General features: G+C 44.2%; 1 protein-coding gene across 12 annotated transcripts in view; it reads left to right on the top strand.

Moving 5' to 3' along the window:
- Positions 1 to 346: 346 nt before the first annotated feature.
- Positions 347 to 21,547, top strand: part of Tmem144 (transmembrane protein 144) — a 39,379-nt gene continuing 18,178 nt past the window's right edge. For 5 of the 12 annotated variants that reach the window (XM_010627954.3, XM_010627953.3, XM_033760071.1 and 2 more), the window contains exons 1-8: positions 967 to 1,166; positions 2,891 to 3,063; positions 5,412 to 5,534; positions 7,880 to 7,979; positions 10,017 to 10,097; positions 16,022 to 16,103; positions 17,884 to 17,960; positions 19,815 to 19,933. In XM_010627954.3, the coding sequence (XP_010626256.1) occupies positions 2,955 to 3,063; positions 5,412 to 5,534; positions 7,880 to 7,979; positions 10,017 to 10,097; positions 16,022 to 16,103; positions 17,884 to 17,960; positions 19,815 to 19,933 (691 nt within the window). In that variant the 5' untranslated portion in view covers positions 967 to 1,166; positions 2,891 to 2,954. The other 7 variants (XM_010627950.3, XM_033760070.1, XM_010627951.3 and 4 more) reach the window with 5 other exon arrangements.

The raw sequence follows: 21,547 nt of genomic DNA, 5'->3' as shown, positions 1-21,547 counted from the left end.
GGTTGTCCGAACACCATGATGCTGGAAAAGTCTGCAACACCATGGGAATGACCAAAATCCAACACGGGGACACGCACACCTTTGGGAAAACGGCAATAGATTTCCGCCCTGTGAGTCGCAAACCTTCACACTGTAAAACCAACCCTGCACCTGCGGAGCACAATAAAGCCACGCACAGCAGACTGAGCTGGGCCTGGAGAAGCACGCATGCGCAGCACGGGGCACTGCATTGTCCACAGTATTCCTGAATTGCTCAATTCACCGTGCAAGTGAAAAGGCCTCACTTCTTTAATTCTGTCCCATCTGCCATCTGACCGTGCCTGACACTGAAAGAGCGACTTCCTCCCAGGAAGCCGCACCTTTTTACAGTGCTCAGTGTGCTTTCCTCCTCCGGATTGTTAACTGTCCGGCTGGCCTCTGTGAAATGACCCTTCTGCACCCCGGCCTCCCTTGGCCTGGGAAGCGACAGAGTTCAGCACTGCCGCTTTCAGAGCTTGCCTGCCTTTGGCTCCCTGCGCTTGATGGGCCAAGGTCCATATTGTGTGTCCTCAGGACTCTGCCACCAGAGAGAGGGTCTCCAGCCCGAACCCTTGGCTTGGCAGCTGGAGATGCGCTGGGCGAGCGCACTGCTGAATAACTCGCTCTCCTTTAACTTTTGTTCCAATTTAAGGTCAAAGGCGTCCAGCAGGTACACGCGGAGCAACGTTTCTCAAAATCTAGGCAACCTGCATTTTAACCCACTGCCCGGGAGATTCTTACAGAAAGGAAAGTTTGACAAGTGTGGATTCGGAATACAGTTCTCAAGTCTGGCTCCACAGGAGGGTCTCTAGGAGGAGGTTTTAAAAGAAGTAAATCCTGAGTTTCGCCCCAGAGATTCTGGTATGGAGAGGAAGTGGGGAGGATGGAAGGATGGGGAGGAGGAAGAGAGGGAAAAGCGGGAGGAAAGAGAGGGGAAGAGACGGGAAGGGAAGGAGGGAGCGGAGGGAGGGCAATCACCTCCCTGGACGGCTTCACCACCAGGGCCTTCCTGCTTGGCCGGTGGCCCGAGGGCCCCAGGGCGTGCCCCACCGTGTCTTGGGCCCCGAAGCAGGAAGGCTGCACTGCAGACGGAGGAGGAGTCAGGGAGGAGGAGCGGGCAGAGACGGCGGAGCGGGCCGGCCGGCGCGGTGAGTCCAGATCTTCCAGGTCCCCGGGTCCCCGCGATCTGTAGCTAAAACTCAGCCCCGGGCTCAGGCAGAGACCGCCCGGGGATTTGAGGACCTTTAAAACTGAAACTGAAACGGCAGCGAGCTGGGCGCGAACGGGAGCCCGCGCTCGCGTGGAGGGCGCCCGGGCTGGAAGTGTAAGTTTCCCAGAGAAGGGTTTTTTTTTACTACCAGATGGAACCAAAGAGGTGCAAATTTACAAAACGAATGAATACAGCTTAATACAGTTGCGGCGGACACGTCGGAGTAAAGACTAGGATAACGTTTGGTTTTACGTAAAAGTAGTTTGAAGCAGGATTTTGAAGGGTTTCGCCATCAAAGTGATGACTACTTGAGCGAGTCAATACATTTAATCTGAGTTAAACATTACACATCGTATGCATTTTTTCAAAATATTCCCGCAGGTCGCAAACTCGGCCCTTGTGCTTACTAGGCAGGCGGCACCGCTGAGCTAAATCCCCATCCCCGGCCCCTTTAATACATTTTTTAAAGAAAAAAGAATAACAAACTAAAATTTTAAAAATAGTTTGAAACTTAGGTATGTGCTTTTAAAATTGCAAGAAAAAAAAAAGAAATCGCTAAACCGACAGCACTTTTCCACACACACACACACACACACACACACACACACACACACAATCATTTATTTTAAACAAGGGGACTGTCCCTGTGCATTACTGCCCGCCCACCCTGAAGTCGGTCTGGATCTTTCCCAGATGCCCCGCCCTGTGTGTGAAGAAGTGGGCTGCTTAGGTCAAGACCCCTGCTGTCCTCCAGCCCCAGACTACTGGCAGTGGCCTAAAACAATTTGTCACTTTTAACTGCTAGGCCTTCCCTACCTTCCCCTCAACATACTTCACACAGGTTTGGTTTGGCTCTGCTTAACTGTAACGAAAATGGGAACAGTTCGACCTCCTAGCTAGCACCCTATCTGCGGTGTGTCCTGCGATCCTGCCCCCTCCCAGGCGGTGCTAGGCCTCCGTGCCCTTTGGACGTTCTGACCGCTTATCTTAGCACCTGTATCTGTGTGACCCTTACCCTCCACACCTGGGCAGCAGCTTCTGGAAGGCACTGCTGGGCTTAAACTTCCTTGACGCATTTTCTTCAGAACCTGGAAATCTAACTTCTTCCAAGGTCTGGGTCCAATTTTTGTTGCACTGTAGGAAAATTCTCCTTCAGAGGTGGACTGGTTCCTTGAAAAGATTTTGGGGTTAGGACTCTGTTTACTTCCACTGTGTACCGTGAAGATCAAGTGTGGAAACATCTGCTGCCTTTCAGAACTATTAGATACTTTACAAGCAAAAGCTTTTCTTACATTTCAGGCGTGAACTGAAGGACATAAACAGGCTGTATCGCAGCTGCATGCGCAGAACCCCCTTTTCATTCCAAATCTAATATTATAGTGATAGCTTTTTTTAGACGTGTATTGAATAAACGCAGGTTTATTCAATGAAATCAAATGCAGGTTATCTGAAAGAAAACACAGGTTTTAAAAAGCGTATATTAGTGATTTTAAAGATTTGTTGACAGTATAAATGAACAAAATCTATCATTACGTAATGTCCAGCCATCTGCAAGAAGAAACCTTAGTGTTCTGTTGCTTAATAAATATCGAGTATTAAGCATCACTTGTCCACAGATTCCCTGCTTCTTAAATTGTGTCATTTTGGTTTCTTTCACTTCAGAAACACTGGAGAAGTGCAACAAGTCTAAAGAGAAGCAGCTCTCTCTTGGGCGGACCTCGGAACCATGAGCAGTAATGGGACAGGACTAGACATCGGCTATCTCTCCTCTTTCGCAGCAATACTTTTGTTTGGGTCAAATTTTGCACCACTTAAAAAATATGACACTGGTGACGGTAATTCTTTTTCCTTCGGTGATAACCTACAGTTAATTCCAAGGGTCTTTCTCTGTCCTTTTTGAGTGGCGGCTTTAGCAGTAGGTTGTGATTTGCCGTGTGGTGGTGAACAGGCTCACCGTAAGTCAGCATGGAAAATGCCCAAGCCAGTCATGTGAGAGTTAGCGCAGGATAGCCCGGAAGTTTATGCTTCGTGGCAAAGGTGAGGTTGTTGTTGTCAGGAAACCTTTTTCCTCCTGCCATATCTGCTGTATTTACAAAAGAAATAGCTTGCAGTCAGTTCTACTAATGACACTTGTTTTCGAAACACAGACTGATGTCTTCCAATCACAGATTGATGTCTTCTGAAACACAGTGAGCAAAACCCAAATTCAGTGCTCACTTGTGAGCAGTTGTGTCCGTAAGACACTAAATGAACACAGAAAAAGCTGTGTAATAACACCCAAAGTGCACATCCATGCACGCACACACACACACACACACACACACACACACAGACACCAAATATCTTCCTGCCGCCTCAGTTCACCTCGTGTGGTATGCATCGCCCCCATCCACACCTGGCACCAGAACCTCAGTCCCCCAGCTTCACAAATTTCTCAAGCCCAGCCACCCAGCGCTCATGTTCAGAAGAAAACCTCAGGCCTTTCTCAAGCAAAAAATGCCATATTTATTCCAACACTCATGCATTAAAATGCTCTGTCATTTTTGTTAGTTTACTGCTTTCTAAAAAAATACATCGCTGATGGATTTTGGGGGTGTTTTTCTTCCCAATCCCCACCTTCCCTATAAATTTTGCTGTTTTTATTGCGCAGTTTTGCATTGTGTGCTGGAGATTTTTAGGAATGTATATGTACAGCACAGCAAAACTGACTATGAGATAACTGTTAGTAAAGAAAACACAAGTTATATCTATCTGTCTGCCTTCCATGTCCAAGCCAGAAGGAACTGGAGATACTATGGTGAATACCTATTGGGAATTAAGTTCCTGTTACCCTTGGTTTTAGACTCCTAATGTCTTCATACTGCTTACACAATCAAATTACAAACTGCTTTCCTCTAGAGTCTTCCTTCTCTTTTCCTTTGGACTTGGGACAGGAATGGAAACTACAAAACCAACAAAAACGGGCAGAGGATATGGCTTTTAGGTCTTTGACAATTAGCTTTGGGATGTGACTGAGCCAGCTCAGCTGCTTGCCGTCTTCCTTCCTTTCTTCCCTCCTTCCTCCTCTTCCTCCCCTTTCCTCCCTCCCTCCGTCCCTTCCTTCCTTCCGTAGGACCTGGGACCTGGGACCTAGACGAGCTATACCTCAAGCCTTAATTAAGTCTCTTCAGCTCTCTTGTGGGCAGTTTTTCACTTATAAAATGAAAGATATGTAAAATTGAGTTTTCTCATCTCAGTAATGCTATTTTCTTTCTTAGGAGTTAGGAGCCAGTTGTTTTCCTCTCTCCTATGACAGTGAGTCACAATGGGCAAAAAATCTTCCAAAGTCAGAGTCAAAGGTGATAGGTCGATTTATAACTGTCTCAGTATTTCTTTCAATGTCAACTACTGTATCATTGTAAACCATAAGCCCCAGAGAGGTAGAGATGCCTCTCACCTCCCCAGGTGCTCTTCATATCCTGGCCAAAAGCAGCTGGAGCGTGGAAGGTAGTGCAGCTGCGGTTTGGAAGATGCGCTCACCACACAGTGAGCTCTGCTGTGTGAGACTCGCAGGCACCATTTACTTCATTCCTACCCAGCCATCCAGAGTAGGCATAAGTGGCTTGGGAAGGTTTCAGTCACTGCTGTGCTATTGAAGTTCCTGATGCCTCGTACGTGTGTGTGTGTGTTTGTGTGCACGCACGCGTGTGCCAACTGTGATATCTTAAAGGAAAGATAAGATGTTTTTGCCAAAACTGACAAAAACTTGTCCATTTGTCTGCTAAGTGGGGGAAAAGAATATTGAGCAGGAATGCACTGTGCATGGGCTTCAGAGTCCAAAAACCTAGGTTCAAATTCCAGTTCTGCAGAATGATAGCTCCTAGAACAAGTTTCTTTTTTAAAAAAATTTTTTTCCTCATTGAGTTTATTAGTATATTTTAGGTGTACAGTACAGTTCCATTCATTATTGGGATCTTGTACCTTTACATGACAGGTCTTTGTTCTCATTTACGCTCAGATTTGTCTTCTCTGCCTTTAAAGTAGGGTGAATTATGATGCAGGGTAGTTGCAAGAAGAAAATATGCAAAGGGCCTGGAGTGTAGGCATTTAATACATGTGGCCTATGTCATACCTCATGGATGGTCCTGAGCACAAATTTACTTGGACCAATTTACAACAGTAATGGCAATTCTCTTGTTCCCAGGGATGTTCCTTCAGTGGGTGCTCTGTGCTGCCATTTGGTTAGTTGCCTTGGTGGTCAACCTGATACTCCACTGCCCTCGGTTTTGGCCTTTTGCGATGCTTGGAGGCTGCATTTGGGCAACAGGTAAACTGTGACCTAACTTTCTATGTAATCATTCCATATAAAAATCAAAATAACTGATTCATGATTTAAAGAAATAGCACAATCAGTAATTCTGAATACTTCTTTGCCTTAGGTAATAAAAATAACTAGTTTCTTCATTGTAAACCCTATTTTTGGTACTTTTCCTGATTTATTTATTCCAATGATTTCTAAGTGCTCATAGAAAAATCATTATGGTCAAAATATTTGAATCATTTTTGTATGTGTAACTTGTATGCTATTTTACATGTTCTGATCCTGCTTTCCCCAGCATGTTTCATCAGAAAATGTTTATAATAATGATCTAGGGCCAGGGCTTTGGCTCAGTGGTTCTAGCTCCTGCCTCTCAAGAGCAAGTAGCCAAGTTCCATCCCCGGTACCAAAAAAAATTAAAAAATAATAATGATCTATACTTTTGTCATTTTTAGGATATGCTTAAAAATAGGTGACACAGATCTATATTCATTTAAGAGTACTGATAACAGAAAAACAAAGAAAATATCTTTCCTCTATTGCCTTAACATACCTGAAATTATCTAACTAGAGTTTATATATTTTCTTGACCAGTCAGAAATGGTTCCCTTGTCAAAACAAATTCACCCCAAAGAGGGTTTTTTTTTTCATTTTTAACAAAGAATCAAGGATCTTTAGAGGTAGTTTTGTTAAAAACAAAATCTTAAATTGTTAGTGTATTATTTTACCCCTTGATTTGAATCTTTGAGAGATTAAATGACTTAGTTAAGTTCATGAGTTAGCTACCAAAAGAGTTAATCTTTAAACTGCTGCTAGAATTTATATGCTGACACCTCATAAATACCTCTGATTTGCTATTTATCATGCCTGATGGGGAACAGAGTGGAACCTAATTTGAGAGGAATAGGACAAACCCACCCATCCTCTTCTTGAAAAAAAAAATTTTTTTTTCAGTACTAGGGACTGAACGCACCATATTCCCAAACTCTTTAATTTTTTTATAATTTTGAGGCAAAGTCTTGCTGATTTGAAAAATTGCCCCGACCGGGCTCAAACTTGAGATGTTCCTGCTTCGCCCTTCCAGAGTGTGGGATTCTAGGGGTGCACCACCACACCTGGCTCCTGCAGGTCTTTTAACCACCAGATGCATATTCATCCAGAAGCTTCCACCAGCAGTCACCAGGGAAGAGACTCATGCGAGGGCTGCTGCCTCTGTGGATACCAAGGGTCACAGCGACAGGTGGGGGATGGACGCCTAGGGCAAAGGGAGGGGCCCGTGATGTAGGGCATTTATTTTAGATGATGAGGAAACGGGAGAAGGACATGTTAGAAGGGGACATGGTGAGTTCCATTTGGGACCTTCTGTGTCTAAAGGGCCTGGATGTTCCCTCCTTAGAGGACACCCACCCACAGATCTCCAGCATCAGCATGGAGCATCTTGCTGAAACTCCAGTGGGTCCATTCAGCAGCTACAGCGCTGGGCTCATGTGCCCCTGTTTGACAGCTGCAATCATGAAATTAGGTCAAGCATCCAAAGAATTATCACACAAGCAGAAGAGTGTGTTCTGGGGAAATCCCTGGGAGACACATCAGTGTAGATGGTATGGTGAGGAGGAGCAGTCAGAGCAGAGCTAAAGAGAGCTGGGAGAGGAGAGGGGAGCATTTTGGAAGTCCAAAGAAGAAAGCTTGAAGAAGAGGTTACAGGATGAGGCCAGGATGCTGAGGGGTTAAGAACTATAAAACACAAAAAGCAAGCATGAGCCTGACTTGGTGGCACATACCTGTACCCTCGCTCGTCACTCAGGAGGTGAGGTGGGAGGATGGCGTGACCCCGGGAGCTATCCTGGGCAATATAGTAAGGCCCCATTTAAAACAACCACAGCGACAAGAATAATAACTAAAAACAATCATGGATTAGGCCCCAAGTGATGCTGACAGAACACGAGGTAATTACTGTGAAAATCTGGAAGAGAAGCCAGTGAGTGTGGAACAGCAAATTTGGGGGCCATAGTGGGGCCAAAGGCTTTGGCAGCTGTCAGCACCAGTTTGAATCTAAGGGGATGATCGCTAATTTCATCATCGACAGCCTCTGCAGAGTCCAGTAGGAGAAACCTATGTCCATGATGGACGGCATCTGTGCAGCAAGCTTAGAGATTGATTTAGCTTCTTTCTTTGTAGGGGTTTTCCTTTAACTTAACTCTTTGAGGAATCACAATCATAAATGTGGTGCCAAAAATGTTTATTTTAAAAATGAAGGGCTATACAAAATTTGTCCAAATCCCATGAGATTCAGTTAAAGAATATATGTACTTTCTACACTGGAAATAATTTTTTTCTTTATATTGCATCTACAGGGAATATTGCTGTTGTCCCCATTATCAAAACCATTGGTCTAGGCCTTGGAATCCTAATCTGGGGGTCATTTAATGCTGTGACTGGCTGGGCAAGCTCAAGGTAATGTGGTCAAACTTTCAACTAAGTCTCTCTGTACCTATGATCAACATATGATAACTGCCAAGGGTTATGCTAGCTGCAAAGAATAGCATACAGTTTTTATTCTCCAAGAGATTACAGCTGGTAAAATACACACATAAAATGTGCCAGCTTTAATTATTGTTTCTCCTAAACTCTTCATAAGTGTTCTAGGTATTTTATCAAGTTATAGCAAAAAAATCAAAATGAAATGAAAAAAAAGTTTTAAAGAATTATATCTAATAAACAAGTACAAAGACAGGGAAGTGATATTTATTTTCCCTTTCTATTGTGTGAGTGTTTGCTGGGCATGTTATAGACATTATTCTCATCTCATTTGCAAAATTCTATATATACATGCAAAGGGAGTGCTGTGTTGTGAGAGCTGGTACTCCAAGAGCTTGGATTCCAGACAGTCTCAAAGTTAGGAACCCAGGCCAAAACCCAGTCTTGTGATTCTAGAGTACATAATTGTCCCTCTCTTCTTGCATGATCCGCATCTGTGGCTCAGTCTTCTCACTCTGTGTGTAAAGTTTTATTAGAACACAGCCATGCTCATCCTTTTCAGAATGGGCTGCATCTGCTTTTCCTCTACCTAGCAGAGCTGAGTAATTTCAGGACAATGTCAGCTCACAGAGCCTAACATACTCTCTGATCCTTTAAGTAAAAGTTTGCCAACCCCAGTTGTAGAGTTGTGCTACTCACTAGAATAGCCACAGACCACAGGTGTCCATTGACATGGAAATTAAATGAATTAAAATTGATATCAATATAACATGGAGTTTCTCAGTTCTGGTAGCCACATTCTGAGTGCTCAGTAGCCATGACTGAGTAGAGGCCACCTGTCTTGGTTACTTTCTCATTGCTGGGACAAAATACCTGAGACCCACAAGTCAAAGGAGGATTTATTTTGGCTCACAGGTTATAGAGATTTCAGCACATAGTTGGCTAGTTCCAGAAACAGTCCATGGCAGAGCAGGCAGGAAAAAGCAGCAGCAGCTATGAGCCTCCCTTTCCTATTTTATTCCATTCAGGCTCAATGCCTCTCGGTTTGTGTCATTCATACCCAGGGTGGATCTTCTGCCTCTAGTAAATGCATCATCCATACCCAGAACTATGCTAAACCACTCAGTGGACTGATTCAGTATCACACCCATGATCCACTCAGTCTCAAAAGCCCCACCTGGGAGGAGATGAGGCTGTGGGTACATTTTAGATATAAACCGTAACACCACCCCATCATAGTTGCCAATGCGGACCAGCCCAGTTGTCATGGATTGGTCTCTTGCGCTGTGTGCCCTCAGCCAGCATGAAGATCAACACTCAAGTCAAGTCGAGGAAGTGAGTAGGACGGACAGTGTCGCCCTTGCCTCCCTGTGGGGGCTCCACTTCCCCTCACCTCCGATATATATCTTCTTCCCTCTCCTTCCCCATTCAGCAGTGCTGACGTTTACAAATACTACTGCCTCTTCTACTGGCCTTGCATTCTTTCCTTCCAAGATGGTTCCCAGGGTGCTTTGTAGCGATCATGGCAATGTCAAAGCATGAAAAAATTCATTAATGCCAAAGAATAGGAATTTTCAACCAAGAAGCCATTTTAAAGTACGTTTTAAAGTGCCGGATTGTAGAGCACTTGCCTAGCCTGTGTAAGGCACTGAGTTCCATTCCCAGGACCACAAAAAAAATTAAATAAAAAGTTCCAGCCCATTATTTAGTATTTATCCCACCATTTGAACTATATTTTTCCTCTTCCTTCTTTATTCTTAAAAGAGGTACTAACAAGTAAGTAGTTAATGTTAAACATTATTCAATGTTTATAGCAATCTATACCATAAGTACAGTTATTTCTCCATTTTTAATGTGGAAAACTGAGGCACACTCAAATAACTTAACCAAAGTTAAAGTTAGCAACTGTGAGAGCTGGGATTTGAACCCAGAAACAGGGCTCCAAGTCCATGTCCTTCAATAATGTGATAAGGCATCTCAGCAATTTCTAATTCTCTGTGCTTGACTTTCCAGGTTTGGCTGGTTTGGAATGGATGCTGAGGAGGTGTCAGAGCCAGTGCTGAATTACCTCGGAGCTGGGCTCTCAGTAGTGAGGTAACAGCCATTTCTAATGTCTTAGCTTCCTTCCAAACTACACTGAGAGCGCTTTTGAAAGGTCCTGATGTACATACATGTTTTCCTAAACTTGCATTTCATGAAATCTAAATGATTTTTCCTTGGATTCTCAATTTACAATGACAGACCTGTCTTACAGGACAGAATACTACATCTGGGTCAGGAGGTCTAGCTGTAGCTCTCAGAAGCTCTGAGACTGGGAAAAATCAACTCCCTGCTTTGAAGTTCTGTACTCTTCTCTGACTCAGAGACAATCCCAGTACACAGCTCAGAAGCTGCACTGGGGGTTTCATAAAGCATTTTGCAAACTACAACATGGAATACAAGCAAATGTTATGCTAGCTTCCCGACACCGCTGGAATAGTCTGCGCTCTGTTCTTCTGTCTTCTCTTATATCGCAGGGGGAAGTGTTCCAGAACCACCATGGTTAATACTGAACCTTATAATCCATTCCTGTTTTCCTCTTAGCTAAGCACTTAACCACAGTGGCCGTGCTTTAGCACTTTGCAGTGTGACAGACACACCAGCATGCATTTCTTTGTCTTTCTTCATGATTTCATAGACAGAGGATTACTCTTACTGTAGATCTTAGCAAATTCAGCACACATTTATTTTTCTTTCCTGCTGGAGTTGAATTCTTCCATCTTTAAGCATAAAGGAAGCACTTTACCGCTTCTCCTCGGCATATCGGATTTGCCAGCACTTCTATTTCTTTGCTTTGGGGCCAATAGTGAGTAAAATACAGGTCACCTGAACCCAGCCCCGAAGCAGTGCAGCAGAGGATCTGAAACCCCAGAAGACTGCTCAACACACTGCGTGATTCACGCTCAAAGCCGGGCAAAGGGGTAACACGGGATTCTAGCACGCTGCTCAGAAAGAAGCACAGTGTGAGACTGGTGGGTGTTTATTTCTGCAATGTTCCACTTCCTATGTTCAGGCCATGTTAGACCACGAGTGAGTGGCGAAGCCTGTGATAAGGCTGCACGCCCGCTCGCACCCATTGGCAGCTTTCACCTCCCTCCTCACGTTCCCTGACCCCCTCCATGCCCACTCTGTTGCTGGGAAGACGCCTGCTCTTCTGAGTACCCGGTTTGGGGTGCACCTGTGGCCAGTTGCACACGCAGCAGGAATGAGACTGGAAATGACCGATTACTTATGTGGTGGTGTTGGGTCAGTAGAACGCTGACAGAATTAGGTCACCTTAATTCCAGTCCTCTGTCCTCTCTGGATTCTATTTATACTCCCTGTCAGTGCCTTCCAAATGGATAGCACTGCCTAGGAGGGTCTTACTACATTTTCCTTCTTCAGGGAGAGAACAGTACATTCCCTTCCTTGGCGATGATGGCTTTTTCCCCAGTTGCATTCAGGAACAACGTATTTGTCACTGAAATTTTGCCTTAGAGAACAGTCCAGAGCAAATGGAGAAGAAATAACATAGATTATTCTCAAATAGTAGCTTCTTGACACTTTTTGCTTAGAGGCAGTTATGTGAATTTCAGACACTTGCACACAGAATTCTATCTAGCTCTGAACAGCTCTCTCAAAAGCAATTTTTCTACTTTGCAAAATTGTAATGGATCATGGTTTAGTTTTGATTTAATGGTAATTTAAGGCCAGTTCCTGCAGCTCATTAGGCCTTGTTTCTCCGTAGTTCTTTTGGAAAACAGTGACTTCTGTAAAATTACAAATCAGGTATTCAGGTTCTTTCTCTTATCCCATGTGACCCAGAGACACTCCTTCCATTTCTCCAGTGTATCATTTCATTTCCCAAAAGAGAGGCTACCAAGAAACCAACCATGGGACATTTTCAGGAGTCAATAAAATAACGAATGCTCAGTGATCTGTATGGTGCCAGGCTCATACTTAATGCTCTCTGTGTGAGGTTGTTTTCTTTATAAAGATTGTTTTTATCAGTAGTTGTGTCAGTTGACTTTCTGTTACTGTAACAAATAGTTGAGATAATCGGCCTTAAGGAGAAAGAGGTTTTGGCTCAGGGGTCTGGAGGTTTCCTTCTGACCATTTGGTGCCTCTCCGGGCTGGGGAAGGAAGCCTGGCTTAGAGGAGAGCATGTGGCAGAGAAAAGCTGCTCACTGCACTGCCAGAGAGGACAGAGAGAAAGAAGGGGCTGGCGTCCAAACACCCTTCAAGGGCTCGCTCAGCCTGATGCCTACACCCCTTCCCCTAGGGCCTTCCTTACTCAGCTTTGTGTCCCTCTAGTCAGTGGACCTGGGGAATCGTGCAGCTGGGTCAGAATCAGGTTGGTGGTGGGAGTGCAATGCTCTCTCCCTGTGGAAATCTAGACTTTCCTCTATGTTTCTCTCCTGGGCAGAATTTCAGGAATCTGTGCTTTCATGACTGTAGCTCAATTCAGTTTGTTCCGAAAGGAATTCATTGACTCAACTTTGTAATCAGTATAAAGAAACTTGGAATACAGCTGCAGTGGATCAGGATATTGCTTTTATGACTGTGGGATCTTCTGTACATCCAGTCTTGAAAGAATGTGTTACGTGACTTCCACATGGTAGCAGCTCTCCCTATGTGATATGTAAGGCATTGGTCAATCTGGAGGATTTTACATAGTGGAAGGTTAACACAGGGACTTGTAGACTCGATGGAGTGACTCCCAGGACCCCCACACCCACACTCCGGCTAGCATTGCAAGAACCGCTGTCTCTGTGCTGAGCTAGCACTGCTCCCCAAACCACTGGGGCTGCCAGATCTCCCATCACAGAGCCTCGCTGCCAGGAGAGCCTGGTGAACACAGTTTTCAGTCTTCCAGGCTCAATTGCAAGAGAAAATACATAGAGTATGTGGTGGCTGGCTTTCCCGATGCTCAGACAAACTAAGCAACACCTACATGCTCTCCTGTCTTGCTTCTGCTAGGGCTGCTGGACCATCTCTGGTTACATCACACTATTAGTCAGCTTTCTTGCTGCTGGACTTGATTCAGTGCAGAAAAGGTTTAATCCAGCTCACAGTTTCAGAGGTTTCGGTTCATGGTCAGCTTGCTTCAAGAGAGAACCCTCATGGCAGAGGAAAACTCTAATGGCATCTGGGAGAAGAGATTGAGGGGAGAGACAGAAAGGAAGGGGCGAGGGGCCAGACAGGGCCCCCACGTCCCACCTGCTCATGGCCCGTTCAACTTGGAACCCAAGTCAGTGCCCTCACCATCCAGCCACCTCTCTGGGAGTCTCTCATGCAATCAAGGTGACGGTCAAGATGAACCGGGACTGGGTAGAATGGAGCTGATGCCAAGAAACAATACCTCAGACTCTTTGTGAAGCATCTGCTTTGTTGAGAATCCAGGAGCTAGAGTTCATCAGACAGGCGGATTTCCCCTTCAGTTCAAAACACGGGTGGGGATGTAGCTCAGTGGTAGAACGCTTGCCAGACATGTACAAAGTTCTGAGTTCCACCCCTAGCAGTGAAATAATAACAGTGTACTTTAGAGCATCCTAAAGAGTCTAGTCTTCACACTTTTTCCCCTTAACTTACTTTCTCTGGAGCTTTATTTACTCCCCCAGCTTAAGCCATTCTTCTGCAGTGCAAGCAAACTCAGGCTTCTGTTTCTAGCCATTCCTGGAGGTCCATAGTCTTTGTACCTGTGATGGGCCAGGCTGGACCCCTCTGTAGATGCCCACAGGCTCCTCCTCCTCCTCGGTTCTGAGATCACACATGGGAAAGGACCTTGCCAGGGACACTCCAGGCACGCAAGGCTGTGAGGCCCTTTGTCTTTGTCCTGTGTTTCCCACTCAGTCACATCTCTTGCTGCCTCCTTCCCTGCGTGCTGCTGGCTCCTCTCCCTGAGTTCCCTCTCCCCACACGAGACATCAGCCACAATTCTTCAAATTAAAGGCCTCAGTCATATTTCATTCTCTCCCCTTAGACTCTACCCCAACTTAATCCTGTCAAATTCATTCTCAATGTTTCAAGAGTGCTTTCTTTCCCTTCTTTCCTTTGGTCCTTTCCTTCCTACCTACCCACATACCTACCCTGCCTATGCAGACATGAGGTTCTTTTCTGGCTTCCTCATTCCAATCTTCCCTCTTTCCAGTACAGCTAGCTCAGACCTACCATAAACTGGGGCATCGTCAGCTTCCTGTTTAAAACCCCCGATGGCTCTGCTTGGACCCAGGATAAGCCTATCTATAACCAGCTGGTCTCCCGCTTTGTGTCTATCCAACATTCTTCCTACTCTGCAATTTCGCTTTCTGCCTGTATCGTGCTCTCATTGGCTTGGGATTATTTGTCACACCAGGCCGGATCCCTTCCCTCAGTCCCTCTTCAGCCTCTTTGGCCACTCTTTTCACTTGAGATCTCCCATTCCATGCAATCTTTTTTTATATTTTTACTCTTACTTAGAATGCATCTCCCTTAAACTACCATAGCCTTTTGTATTTCTTCTGTTATTGAAATTCTCAGGATCTACTTCACAACTCTATATCTGATCTGGGAAATCATGGAAGGTAAGATTTATTATTTTCTATGAATAGCATCTCTTCCCACCATCACCTTCACACTTCACCACCAGGCGTTCCATGCCCCGCCTGCCCCCGACCGATCCGAGCTGAGATTCTTCTGCCTTTCTTAGAACCAGCATCCATCATACGGGCTCCGGTCCTTGGTGGTCAGCATCCACTGGACAGTTAGGCTCTCTCCACACATTTTAGGTTCTAGCACATGGTGACAGAGCACTGAGACTATGTGCATGTTACCACCTAATGTTCACTTCAGCTCTGAGAAGAGAGTACATCGCTTTCATCTTATTTTTAGATGAAAGGGGCAGTGCTCACAGATGTTAAGTCATTCCAACAAGTGTCATATAGTTATTTAGAAAAAAAAATCAAGAACATGTATAGACTTCAAGTGTTTCTAGTGTAGAATTTTATATTATTTGTTAAGAAATATACACATCTATACAGAGCAGAGAAAATACTACAATGTCTAGAAATAGCTTTCCAAATTCATTAATGAAAATACTTACATGCGCATATATATTTAATTCATTTACATATACACATATGGTTAGGTCCTGTGCATTCAATTACTGAGTGTTAATTTTTTGAGGACCTTGAAGACTCATGATACCTCAAGTCCTCCACTTATGAACATTTGACTTGCAAACTTTCACATGTGTACTGTATAAGACTCACTTTGTCCGACTTAGGAATGAATCCAACTTACAGACATTCTCCCAGAATGCAACTTGTTCATAAGTTGGGGACTTACCATGTGGTTCTTATCTTCTGAGTTGGAAAATCTTGAGGAAAAATGATTCTGTGGGATTGTAGTAAATGGTCTTGGCACAACTTGTGTGGTGACTCTTCTCAGTACTTCAGGAGTTCTCTCCTCACACCGAAGGGGAAGTCACCTCTTCTTTTGCTTCTACAGGAAGAAGAGAGGATGTAGTGTGCCTTGCTAGAAAAAGTTCTCGGTTTTGTTCTTAAAGCCCTAAGACCCCTAAGATGCCACCAAAACACCCTTCACCTTCTCAGACTTTATTAATAGAGCATTTTATTAAATTAAATTACAAAACTGTGAGAGACATAGCATATTTAGGGTTTAAACTACAAAAATAGGCATTTTCCTGACCCTCTCTGAAATTCAGTTTTTCTCAGTTCAAGGACACTCTAGGAATATAACTCATATGAGTTTCAGAGGTCCACTGAACCTGATTTGGAGGAAATCTTGAGGTTCGTTTTTAACTTGTAGGTGTCAAGAAAAGCGACAAGCATCAAAGGCAATAGCAATTCTGAAGAAATGGCCAGACCACTGAGAGGAGGATCTGGAGATGATATCTGATCATTAAGACCTGATGATTGGAGTTGCTTTTTCTTAAAAATCAGGCAGCTTGAGATGAATCAGAGTTTTGATAAAGGCACTAACACAAACTTTCTTTACAGTGCTTTCATATTTTTGTTCATCAAAAGCGAAATACCACGTAACACTCTTGCCACGGATACTACGCCGTTACTGACGGAGCATGTGAGTATTTTATCAGAAACAACTTGATTTGAAACAAAATAAAGTAAAAGGAAAATGCATAAATTTGTGACAGAGAGGAGCAGGTGATGTTTATTGGATACTCATAGCTACATAAACTATCTTCGCAAATTTATTATGACTGACTAGGCTTATGTAGCAACCAGTTTCACCACAGGAAATCTCAGTCAGTTCAGTGGTGCATTTTTATTAGAAGTAGATCCCTGATAAGATGGATACATAAGACTCCGTACCATAGGATGATTTGAGGTTTTGTACAGTAGGGGTCCCTAAATCCCACAGAGCAATGTGAAGGCAACTTTAGAAAGAAGCAGGTACCTCTGAAGTAGACCTAGGGGAGAAGTAGCCGAGGAATTCAGGGAGGGAGTCCGTGAAGTCCTGTGGAAGTAGGAACTGCACTTGAGTTTCTCCCTAGTTCTCTTTTTGGCCACCTTCCTGTTCTGCTTAAAGGAATATGTACAGGGTCACTGTTTTGACCTTGAAAGATGTAACTCAGTCTTCTAGCAAATCTGAGTTGATTAGTGGTGACCTTGGAGAGACCCTGATGCGCAAGTGTCAGGGGCTGCGTATACCAAAGTGCCACGAACCTGGGCGCTGGTCCACCCGTCTCAGCTTTTGTGGCTGCTGTGAGCCCGCTGTCTCACTGCCTCAGAATCCAGTGCCACACACCCCACTGAGGCAGTGATCCCCCCGCCCCTCACTGCAAAGCTACTCCTTTCTCCTTTTCTTCCTCCTCTGGCAAAGGAGATTCAGATTTTTCAGCTGACACCAGAGCTGAATGATTATTTGCTTAAGGGTAAGAGAGAAAGGGTTTATTAATCCACAGGCATGGCTAGCCAGGGCAATGTTTGGAGGAGACTGGAGATGCTAGGATTGGGAGAAGGTTTCTGCTGTTCCTTTCCTGCTTTAGAGATCTGGGTACATCCTAGCCAACCAAGTTTCTTACAAAGAAACAAAGTAATATAATAACATAAATACAGCTTGGTCAAAGGTACATAGTAGCTAACAAAATTTTTCTAGATAAGGTTGAAAAATACGAACCAAGTTTAAGGACATGAAGGAACTAATTTGAAAGACATCAGCCACAGGATTAGTTAGCCTGAAACCACACATCATGAGCTCCTTCCAGAAAGGAAAGCATCACTGACAGAGGAAAACTTAGGACATAACAAAGAATTCAGATCTAGTTTCTTACATTTTACAAAAGTGAACATGGTAGGTAGGTATCACATCAAGACCTGCAGCTAAGAGGCAGAAATGATTACACTCAACCCTAGAAAGATTATGAATTTGCTCATACTTTCCTGGACTTATAACATTAGACTGATCTTGAAACATAACTGGGAAGGTTTCATTAACTGATTCAGTTTCTAAAAACTCAGTATAATGTGCTGGTTGAATTTAGGCATCCCGTATTAGGAAAATCTGACGTTTTCTCAGTTCCACTGTCTTTAGAGACTGTTGAAATATGCACATGAACCACAAGAGTTAATAACTTTTTAGAGTTTGGATAGGGATATCAAAATAGCCCACATGAAACTGTGAAAAATAGAAATGGAGAACTGGCCAACTGCCAGGCCTTTGTTAGAGGGAGAGGACAGAATCAAGCCTGTAACCCGGAGGGAACAAAAGTACACAGGTACCGTGTTTATAGTTTAAGGTGAGCTGAAGGAGGAAATGTCTAGTGCTAGAAATGTCTGTGTCCCCAACGTGATGGCCAACTCAGCGTGCTGTGTTTTTGTTTGTATCAATGTCCCGCTAGGCGATCAACTCCACTCCAGACCCCTGCGCCAGCCCCTCCTGGGTGGACAGACTCTCGGCAGCGCACCGCCGCCTGCTGTAAGGAAAGGGGCCACTCTGCTCTGTGGCTGTGCTTCCTTCACTTTTGGGTAAAGCAGCAGGGACTGGAGTAAAGTGATTCTCATCTGAGTTCTGAAAGAAAATCACTCTGCAAACCCTGCAGTCTAGCTCTCCGGGCGAGGTTTTCTTCATCCCCTGCTGTTAACTACAGAGAGGGGTCTTGGACTCAGCTGCTCCAAGGAAGCTGAGCTGCTGCAGCATCAGGAACCAGCAAGCAGGTGGAAAAGCAAGTTCATTTCATAGGGCTTTGTGCCTACAGCGAAAGAGGGGTGTGAGTGACTTCCCGGAAGTCGCAGCGGAAGGGGCCACACACTCCGTTCTCTACCGGTCACTATCCTAGCACCTGGAGAGTCAGCCTGAATGAACATCGGCCCCTTTATGTCAGGGTATAGATTTCAGGGTTTTGTTGGACTGTCAAATTTAAAAATATTTAATAGTGTGCACCTTCATTTCACACTCAAAACTGTTTTGGACTTGGTGTGCTGATACTTTCTTTGCACTCGGGGATATAAAGCTGTTTTTTTCGTTGCAGTGGAAAGGGTCAAACCTAGGGCCTCACTCATGCTGGCAAGTGGCCCAGCACTGAGTACTTCCCAGGCCTAAAGCTCTCCTTCCCATACACTCCCTGCTGAGTGGGGAAGAGCCATACAATAAATATTTGAGTTAATTAAATAAATGAAAGAAGGGACAAAAAAATAAGCACGCTTGGAGAAAATAAGGGTAGTGCTGTTTTTGCACTAGAATTAAACAAAGCTTTCAAGCTAAACATATTTTTCTCAAATACTTTCAAATTTTGTTTTTCACAAAGCACCTCCTCTATTAACGGAATACTTGTTAAGAAAAAGATTTTTGGTTGTCATTCAATTAACAAGGCCCAGCCTGTGTCTTGCTGGCTGGGCTGTGAAAACCTGTCCTCACCCAACTTGGGGACTTCCCATGTGACTGGAAAACATTACCGGGGTAGCCAGAGGAGTCTCAATAGCCCTTGGATGAACCTGGTTAAAGACGGTTCCTTAAACGAGAAGTATCAGAATCAGCAATTGGTTTCTAAGCATTGGAAGGAGTAGTGATCAGCTCCCCCTAAAAACCCTGGAAATGTTTCACACAGCCGCAAGTCTGATGGATCAGCCCAACTCCAGTGCTTTACATACAACATTGTCCTGTAAGAAAGAAGAAATGTTGAGCTGGGGAGCAGAGCACAGGTCCAGCACATGAGAAGCCCGGGGTTCGAGCCCCAGCACTGCAAAAGAAACAAACAGAAAGGAATGTATTTATGTGGAATATCTAGGATATTTTATTAAATCAGTACTTCCCCTAAGCCATACTGCAGTCCACTAATGCGTACGCAAGGCTGTGGATCTTAACAGTTATTTTGAACAAAAATATATTTAGTACTTTGTCCTGTTTTGATGCAGGCTATTTTAGTGCGCTTTAAAAAGAAGCATGCCACCTGCTGCTTCCCAAATAACTCAGAGTTGGATTTGAGAAGCACATTTTTTTATGCAGACTGTACACCTGACTATGGTAGCAATACCCCGCTCTCACTGTGTACAATGACTGGTTGTGGTGATAAAGCCAGTATTAACCCTGCAAACCTCACTCTTCCAGAATTAGACCGGGGGTGGGGGGCAGAGCTGTTCCCCTGGCCTCTGGACGGCTCGGCCCTGCGGGTCTTCCTCTGAGTTCTGCTCGTTGCGGAGAGAGAGGGAGGCTGATTTTCTGCTGCATTGCTGTGATCTTCATTTTGAAGCACGCTTTGCCACACTCCACTTGTGTGTCTGTCAGAAGTGTTGCTTTGCACTGAGAGTCACCATGATGTCTTTCGTTCTTGAGGGGCTGCAGCCTCGCGGTGATGTCCGGGACGCTCTACGGGTCTACGTTCGTGCCGATCATTTATATCAAGGACCACGGCAAAAGAAATGACAGTGTATACGCCGGGGCAAGCCAGTACGGTGAGAGGAAGATGTCACTTTACTTTATTAAGGAACTCATTAACGTTACTTTCCTAGGAATGTAAAGAGTTGTGATGTAGGCAATATCAGTGTGGAAATTTGATCTTGCTTTTTCATTCATATGTGGTACATTAGGAAGGCACCGAAGACTAAAAGTAATCAAAGTTTGCATATTTTTATGTGATCTTTCACATATAAACTGAATCAACTAGTTAGGATTTACATCAACTACTGGGATCTTAGCTCTTGATTTCTAATTTTCCAGTAGGATATAGAGATTATTTTCCAGTCTGATGATTTCTGGGAAAATACATATTCTTCTCCCTTTTAAAAAGGCTAAAGTGTAGCACATAGTACTTTTAAATCAAGTAAAAGTCAAAATAATGCCTATTGAGCGAGGGGATATTATTTTTCAAGCATAAAATGGTGTTGGAAACCCCAAGGTAATGCTTCCTGATAATATGTCAGTTTCCAGTGCTTACATTAATCTTGGGAGTAAACACAACACTGTATGCAGTAGCCTTAAACAGGGTCAAAAGGAAGTAACAGAGGCAGTGCTGGGAGGATCCATCAATTACCCAAAACATGGTCCACACCCACGATGAGGCAATGAGATCAGAAACACAGTAAAAGTCTCGGTCAGATGGTGCAGAAAACCATTGTGAGCTGTGTTCAATACGGGAGAAATTTGAGAGCAAAAGTCCTAAGGCAAAGACTGACGCAGAAGTTGAGCTTCGGATTTGACTTTCAGGGTGGGCAGAGTTGCAGCAGGTGGTCGCCACCGCTCCTGTCCTTCTTCTTGGTGCTGTACACAGACCTGAAAGCTTTGCTGACTTCTGTCTTTCGTGTAAGATTGCATGAAAATACTCTTTTGTATTTTCATTCCTTTCATTTTAAAAGATTAAAAACTAATAAAAATAGGATGATTTTTTTAAAAGAAAGAACATCATGAGAGCAAATGAGAGGAATCAGGAACGGGTCTAAGGGCGTTGATTTGCACCACTACACTTGCTAGAAATGAGGCGGGGCCTCCTGTTTCTGTTGCAACCACAAAGGAAATGAGATCAGCCCCAGGATTCAGTGAGCAGGAGATACAGACAAGTGATTGTTCAAGAGCAAAGTTGTTCTTGGTACTGGGCCATCACAAGCCTTGTCTTCAGTGATCTCTTTCAGTAAATAGGACACTGAGCTCTTAGGAATGCTTCTTACCACAGCTCAGAAGGCCATCAGACGGGAGCATTCTTTATTCCAGTTATTCAAAACTTATCCAGGAGGGCATTATGTTTTATTTTACTTATTTAACAAACATGTGTGTATTGTGCTATGTTGTAAGGTCTTGGCAAATACTAACTTTTTTACTCCTCATAGCAACTAGCACCGTTCTGATCGCTGCTTTACAGCTGAGGAAATTGAGTCAGGAAGACCTTAGGCAGTGTGCCCCAGTCCCAGCGTAAGTGATAGAAAAGGATTCACACCAGGCAGCCTGTGCTTTTCATCACTGTGTTGTACTGTCTTCGTGGTGGTCTGTAGATGGAGATAGTGCCCCTCTAGGGCTCAGAAATACAGTTGAAGATTTAAAAGAACAGATGGACTTTCTGACCTTCACGGGTCCAT

The sequence above is a fragment of the Fukomys damarensis genome, unplaced genomic scaffold, assembly GCF_012274545.1.
Source record: "Fukomys damarensis isolate Sample0158 unplaced genomic scaffold, DMR_v1.0_HiC HiC_scaffold_38, whole genome shotgun sequence".
NCBI classification, from domain to species: Eukaryota; Metazoa; Chordata; class Mammalia; order Rodentia; family Bathyergidae; genus Fukomys; species Fukomys damarensis.
Note: the sequence above shows the minus strand (reverse complement) of the source record. Positions and strands in the feature narration are given on the sequence as shown.